This window comes from Protopterus annectens, chromosome 8.part1 (genome assembly GCF_019279795.1).
Source record: "Protopterus annectens isolate FY-2018-M chromosome 8.part1, PAN1.0, whole genome shotgun sequence".
NCBI lineage: Eukaryota > Metazoa > Chordata > Ceratodontiformes > Protopteridae > Protopterus > Protopterus annectens.
Window position 1 is genome coordinate 359,504,922 of NC_056742.1, and position 7,916 is coordinate 359,512,837.

Sequence of the window (7,916 nt, forward strand, 5' to 3'; positions counted from 1 at the left end):
CATGGGGTCTCAGCCCAATATCATTGTGCGGAAGAGTTCATACCTCTCTCTAAACACACTGACTTCTATGATTAACGTTTGGAATTCATTGTTTGTGATGGGAAATCAGAATTTCCTTTTCACTGTTGGAAAATTGCTATTTTGGGCCATGCTCTCCTATAGGGAACATTCCACACTATATCAGTATAACCCACGAGCACTCTTTGTACTAAACCTGGATATTTCTGAATAGACTTTGCCCTACTAAATATACTGTGTTTTGGAACCATTTCTTACATGTACACACTTATGCATTTTCTTTCTAATTCCCACCCTAAATCTACTCACTTTCTCATGAGAGTTTTCTGGGATGAGAATTTTGAATTTCAAGTTCTGTAGGGTGAGTTTAATAATATTTTAGTGCACTGCACAAATTCTGTGTGGCATCCTGCTATTTTCCTTCAGTTGAAGACCATCTTCCCAATGACTGATCATGAGGGAGAGGAGTTAGTGTAATGGTTAAGGTCTTTACTGCCTAACAGATACAAGGTGCAGAGTTTGATTCTGAACTCTGGCTGTTAACTACACGTTTAAGAGCCTTCAGACTGATATCCTAATATTTACCTGTGAACCTACGTCAAAATTAAATGTATATGGTTTCACAAAATATACAAGACATAGACTCACATCTGAAAATTTGTCAGCAGCAACTTTGTGACTCCCGTACTAAGCAAAACTCTAAAATGTTTTCACTAATTGAATAAATAACATACAAACTAAGTCAAAACTTAATACCATGTCTAATACATTACTTTGCTTGTATTTTACAGGAACTGCTGGATCGTGTGGGGATCCATTAGTATCATCTGTGGTGCTTTTATCTTTGGACAAAGTACAACTATTGCAGTCATGGAACTCTTTCTCAGAAAATAGTATTAATTTGTGGAATAAATATTAAAACAGAGAATACATGATACCTGATAACAGTACTGCATCACATTAAAGGAAACCATTTTGCATCTGTGGAAAAAAAAATAGAATTCAGAATTATGCTACAACATTGGCTGCCTCCAACAACAAATGGTAGCAATCAAATATTAATTTTTTTCATAATAGAATTTTTTTTTTTTGGCCTCATTTTACATCTATTTCATTATTGCGCAAGTGATCAGTGGTAATGTTTTTATGATTTTTTTTTACTTAAAATGTTTATCGTTAAGTGCAGATGAGCAGACAGATTTATGTTTAATGTCTGATTTTTATATTAGAAAGTTTTAGGAAGATTGTATGTTTTGACAAAATAGCAAAGTGCGTTTCCCATTTCTGCTATGTGTTATTCTTTGAAATGGCAAATGTTTACTTTCAAATCTAAGGTACAGCTGCAAGGTTCCTTAAAAGAAGTACTCATGAAATGGTGCTAAATATGTGATGCGTATCAAAGTACATTTCTAAATATGCAGTGGAAGGTGCATTTCTGTGGGAGAATTATTTTATTTATATAACTGCACTATTCAGATCACTGCTTCTTCGTACTTGAAGGAATATACATGGATTGTAATAAACGAGTCTGACACCCCCCTAGAGAATGCGTAGCATGTAATATTATTGTATGATGATTTTAATAAGGTGGCACTTATTCAGAGCCATTAGAGTTTCCTCTGCTTTCTGCTGTGACTGCCAGTATGCTACTTTTACTTTTGTGTGGCTTGTATGCAGTCCATAGGCTGTAGCCTGTGGTACTAAGCACTTTGTTTCTTTCCAAACATCAGTTTCAAGATTTTTCATGTTAACAACCACAATGCTAAGAAACAGACAACATCTATAAAGTAAGCACTGTGGTTGGTCGAATTTTGCTTACTACAGTTCTTCAGTATTTATTAATATGAAAAGTTATTAAAATTATATGTGTGATCTCTGCATGTAAGTATTGAGGGGGGATTACATCAATTATAATTGCTAGTTTGCTGTCTCTCCTTCAATTACCAATGAGTATTGGCATAACCCATTTTGGCTCATAAGTCTTCAGAGTTTGAGGAAAGTTACTGGAAATGTCTTTATAGTTTGCCAAATGGGGCCATCTCTTTCTGCTTGAAGAACAGAGATGTACAAGATGTAACACCATTTACTGAAGCATTATCTTAAAAGTATTTGAAAAAAAGTCTTCCTTAAGAGGATGTACTGCATTTATAGAGAATCACTTCTGACTAATCCATTCAGGACATCTCTTCAATCTTTGGTAAATGACTTGCTAGCAAAATTAATCTTGAATGGAACCGGACCCTGATGCCTTTATATTTTACCAGCTTAATTGGGGATGTTTGATTTCGAAGTACCTTCAATGAACATCTGCAAATTGTTTCCATTAACCCTAGACTTGCATATCTTGCTGACATTCTAAAAGTATGAAATTGAATATGTCATCACCAAATTTTTGATCAGCAGCAGTTTAATGCTATAACCACCTAATGTAATTTATATGTTGAGCTCTGCAATCTGCGTGTAATATAGAGCAAGTCCATCCAGATAGAGATAGCAGTGCATCAGCACAGAAAAAAAGTTGTAAAGTGAGAATTCTTTTAAAATGTGTGTAATACCATGACATTTATCGTATATATAATGCATTCCACATATTGTCCCTCAAATAAATTTTATTCTTTGTAATGAGTGATGTATCAAAGGTGGGAAACTTTTGTTACCGTAATTGTTCAGTAAAACAAATGCAGATAATGTGACTTAAATGTTTTTAATATGGTGGTATTAAGGACAGATTAATCTTACATGACTGTTGTAATTTATCAAAATTATCCAATTAAATACTGTAAAAAAATGTTTTTATACATGCTTTAGGCAAGACTGCCTTTTTTTGTAAAATGTTGTACAATAAATGTCAATATTAGTCCACTTGTTTTATTTTCTGTGCAATTTAATTACTTATGTTGTGACTGTCTGCAGTTAGGTCCTACTTAATATATTTTACTATCCTGCTCTTGTCTGTTCTACCACCCTCAGATGCTGATAATTGTTTTTTTTTCTCCCTCTGTGAGGGTTCCAGCTCTATTGCCCTACCCAGATTGCATATAACACCCCATATAAGCAGTTTATTTAATTGCAGGAGTATAGCCAAGAATTTACACATTGCGCACATTGGATCCATATTGCACCTCCTCATAAAGGGTATAACTTATATTTGAGGAGTGAAGTACATTGTTTATGCTGCACCCCAACCCCCCCCATAACATGTATAGACCATGAGCTGGTTCTGCAGTACATCATCTCTTTGGCCGCATCAAATAAACTGGCATTTGGTAAAAGTGCTGCACAGCAACAAGTCTCTGTAGAACAGCAAGAAGACTTAACTTATAAGGTAATACTGTGACAAGCCACCATGCTCACTCATAGGGTAATACTGTGAGGAGCCACCATGTTTGCTCATAAGGTAATACTGTGACAAGCCACCTTGTTCACTTATAAGGTAATATTGTGATGAACCACCATCATAAGGTAATAAGTTTAGAGAGTAGTACTAGGCTAACCGCCCTTGTGGGTAATTTTCAGCCTAACCAGTTATCCCATGTAAGAATCAAACCCTGCACTTTGTGCTTCTAAGGTGACTGCCTTAACCATTATGCCAACCTCCCACCTTGTAATGAGCCACCAACATAAGGTAATATTGTGACGAGCCACCATGTTCGCTTATAAGGTAATATTGTGAGGAGCCACCATGTTCATTTGTAAGGTAATACTGTCATGAGCCACCACGTTCACTTGTAAGGCAATACTGTGATGAGCCACCAACATGTTAATACTTTGACGAGCCACCATGTTCTCTTATAAGGTACTACTGCAAAGAGACACCTTGTTCACTTATAAGGTAATATTGTGATGAGTCAACATGTTCCCTTATAAGGTAATATTGTGACTAACCACCATGTTCATTTATAAGGCAATACTGTGATGAGCCATCATGTTCACTCATAAGGTAATACTGTAATGAGCCGTCATGTTCACTCATAAGGTAATACTGTGATGAGCCACCATGTTCATTCATAGGGTAATACTGTGACAAGCCACCATGTCATTTCATGGCAGCTGGTCCTAAAGATGTCTACTCACAACTTAGCTAATGATCAGCATAAAAGCAACACAGGAGCCAATCCCAGAGGTCCAATCACAGCAGTGACGGTGCTCAGCACCAACCTTGCATCCTTCATCAAGGCAACTGGTCCCACAGATCCATTCACTTGAATAACATTAGGTAGCACCAACAGCCCTCTGTGCCACAACAAGAAAAGTAGTCCACAGAGCAACATTCATCCTCTGCTCACAGGCAAGCGAAGCCAGCATAATACACTATGTTCTAACACTCTACCCACGACCAGATAAAGAGCACTAATGTATCTAAGCCCTCCACAATGAACAGCTTTAAATTCAAGGACACTAAAAAGTCAAGTGTATTAAAATTATATGAGCTAAATCCAAAATGTCCAGCCCACATGTAGCCTTAGCCGACACTTGTGCCAATGAATTTTACTCCAGTCTAAGAAGCAGCATAAACCAAGCTGTCACAATTAGCACCAAGTATACTGGAAAATGTAAAAATAAATTGTCTTGTTGGAGTACTAAATTCGCTTTTTATGTTCTATCTTATTAATGAAGGGCTATAAGAAATACAACTCTATTCATATTAAAAACTCTGTCAAAAACTCAGTAACACCCTGAAAGTTACCATAAGGAAGATCATAATGAAAGATAAATTAAAATTAGGAAACAGAATCAAACTGAGCAGGAAAAGTTCAATAACAAATTCAAAAGCAGCAAGTAAAACAAAAGAACCAGCTAACACGGCACTGTATAAAACACTTGTTTAATCTGAAAAATAAAAATAGTAAAAAGTATATAACAGATGAGCGCTTTCACACCAAATATGCTTCTTTAGATCTAAAACATAAACTAACAAGCAGTGCTTAAATACAGTCAGGAAATTAGCACTCATAGCTAAAGATAATTACAAATCTTACTTTAACTGCATCATATTATTAAGAAATTATATAATTACAAATCCCTTTAACTGCCAGATTATTAAGAAATTATACCTAGCAATGCAGTGAATTAATGCACAAGGGTATTACCCACACTGACCCTAAAGATACTGTCAATATACTTGCAGCTAAATCTGTGCCTGTTTCACACCATAAACCAAGCCTGTAGCTAGGGTGTGCAACTAGCGAGCCTTGCCCTTGGTCCAGTCTGTTAGTGGGCACAGTCAACACTGCAGAAGATGTGCCTGTTGGTTCCTGAATGTTGTTCCACAGCTGATAACAGTATCTGTAGTAAATTAGATCATTTCCATTTAAATGCATTTGCTTAGTGTGTGTGTGTGTGTGTGTGTGTGTGTGTTTGTGCAAGCTTATTTGTGTCTGTGTTGGTGCAGCATGAAGCTAGTGAGACTCTCTGCTACAGCTTCTGAAAGGTATTTCAGACAGAGTGCTAATATGTAGAGTTATGATAGCTTTTTACCTAGAGGACTTCTTTGGCCCTTATCTCTGCAACTCTGAGGAGTGGGTGTTAACGGATGGGGAGGGGGGTGTCCAGGGTGCCAGCTGACCTAGTTACAGCTCTTCCATAAATAGGTATTTAAGTTACTCAAATTCCTGATTCCTTTTCTCCCCCCGAGAGTCTTATGAAGCATGTCTTAACTGCACTCTCTAAAGCTTAAAATCCTACCTCTGTGGAGCCTTATAACATAACAGACTGCTAAACTTTATCAAACATACCCTCACTGGACACCTTCTATAGCTCTTCAGCTTAATCATAGTGACATGGTATTTCCTGAATTTTAGAAAATCACTATAGTTATTCCCTTCATAAAGAAGACCCCAGCTCAGATCCCAGGGAACTATAGACCTACCAGCCTAACAAATGTAATATGTAAAATTATGCAATGTATTAATTTTATATCTGATTGCATATGCTCTGATGTATAAAAAAAAATGAATGCTCTAGACCCACAGCAATATGATTTATCAAAAGGAGATTGCCTACTTAATTCAGGAAACTTCCTTGAGAAACTCATGGATGCTGCAGCTAGTAGCCATGCAGTTCATACAGTGTACCTGGATCTCGTCAAGACCTTTGATACTATACCTTACCATGGAATTACAAATACGCTTTTTTTTGTCGGCCCTTGTATTGTAATAGATGCTTTCAAAAAGCAGAAAGTTAGAAGTATTTCAGAGGTCTCAGTACTGGGACCTCTTCTGTTCAATATCTACTTATTGGATCTTGAGATCACATCCCAGATGTCTGGCCAATGACTAGCTGGATATTGTTATTACTTCAGCAACTGATACCAGCAAGGGCTAAACCATGCAAATCAGTGGTATATTAGAAAATGGGCTTGAGTTAAATTTAAAGAAGTGTAACCTTGTCACCTTAGATAAACAAAACTTGACAGCAGTTTGCATCATAGACAGCATCCCACTCTAGAATGATATGGCCATCAGAGATTTCAACACCTTTGCAAAGATCTCCCTATCTTTTGACCACCATTAAGTAACAATAGTCAATAAAGCCTTCTGTCTAGCTCAATTAATAAGTAAAAGTATCTCAACTAAGTCAAAAGAAGTTATTCTTCCTCTGTAGTCCACCCAGATCAGACCAGTAATAGAATATAATGTCCCTTTTTGTAAGCATCTATCTAAACACAACTACAAAGACCACAGCAGTTCCAAATGAAAAAGACTCCAGACTCTTCGTTATTGAGACAGGTTTGAAACTCTCATCTTTATACTCTACTCCTTTGCTGTGATCTATGTCTATTATTTTATTTTGTTAAATAAATAAATACGTGCTTGAATTACTTATGAACAGGTGCTGCATATTACGTTTTACAAGGTAACTCATTTATTTCCCTACTTCAAATAGTTTCTAGTTCCCTTTCTAAAATGTTGAGCTTGATTCTTTTAGCTATATATGAAATGAAAGCCACTTATTTTCACGTAGAGTTTAAAAGGTTAAACTATTCATCTTATTAAAAGTTAATCATTATTATGATGATACCAATGTTAGGTGGCGCACTTTCTTGGCATAGATGAATAACGTACTATTAAATAGAATACAAAATGCAACAAATGACACTAAACAGTCATGTTAAGTTACCTTCTGGGTTCTTTATGGTCCAGTAGTGTGCTACTGATAATATACTTGACATGCAATAACACCCAGGAAAGATGTGCTATATTATAAAAGTATAAAAAATATAGATTTTTACATATATAAAAGTTACTATTGGAATGAAAGCTACACTCGCACGTTTATAAGTTAAACCTAGATCACACATATTCATTTAATGCAAGTTTATATGTTATGTCTTCTTTAAAACAGGACAGTCTACTTTTTATTAAACATCTTATACCAATGGTGCTTGCTGAATCATTAAATGTTATTTCTTTCAGTGCAATGGCTTTTTAGTGGCTGGTATACATTGAGATTTTTTTGTCAGTTTTTTGGTGGTTTGGAGGAGTTTGAGGGATTGATGTGTGGTGTCAAGGTGGCTTGGATTCACTTGAGTGTTTTTGTGCGAATTGCAACTGATGGATTGTTCTTTTTCAAGCCCTTACCACAAAAAAAAAAAAAAAAAAAACAGCTTGAAACAACTTACAGTCATGAGCATTTTTGTGATGCTGTGCAAGTTCTAAAATTCTAAGAACTGTCCAGGGTACTTCTTCCTGTCCAAAGTAAATCATAATATTTTGGATCATAAGCTAAGATGTCAAAGAATACAAGTTAGACAATAACCAAAAGGCAGTAAATTACATTCTAAACCACTGTCAGTTATTACATAGTTCTGAATACTTGCTACTGATAGTATACTGACATGCAAGAACACCCAGGAAAGTTATAATATGCTATAAATAAAGCATAAAAATATAGTTACG

General features: G+C 35.9%; 1 protein-coding gene across 1 annotated transcript in view; it reads left to right on the forward strand.

Moving 5' to 3' along the window:
• LOC122810356 (putative sodium-coupled neutral amino acid transporter 8) overlaps positions 1 to 2,304 on the forward strand; it is a 755,867-nt gene extending 753,563 nt beyond the window's left edge. Inside the window, exon 12 of the mRNA XM_044081937.1 lies at positions 810 to 2,304. Coding sequence (XP_043937872.1) covers positions 810 to 912 — 103 coding nt within the window. The 3' untranslated portion in view covers positions 913 to 2,304. The remainder of the gene's footprint in view (positions 1 to 809) is intronic.
• Positions 2,305 to 7,916: the final 5,612 nt, after the last annotated feature.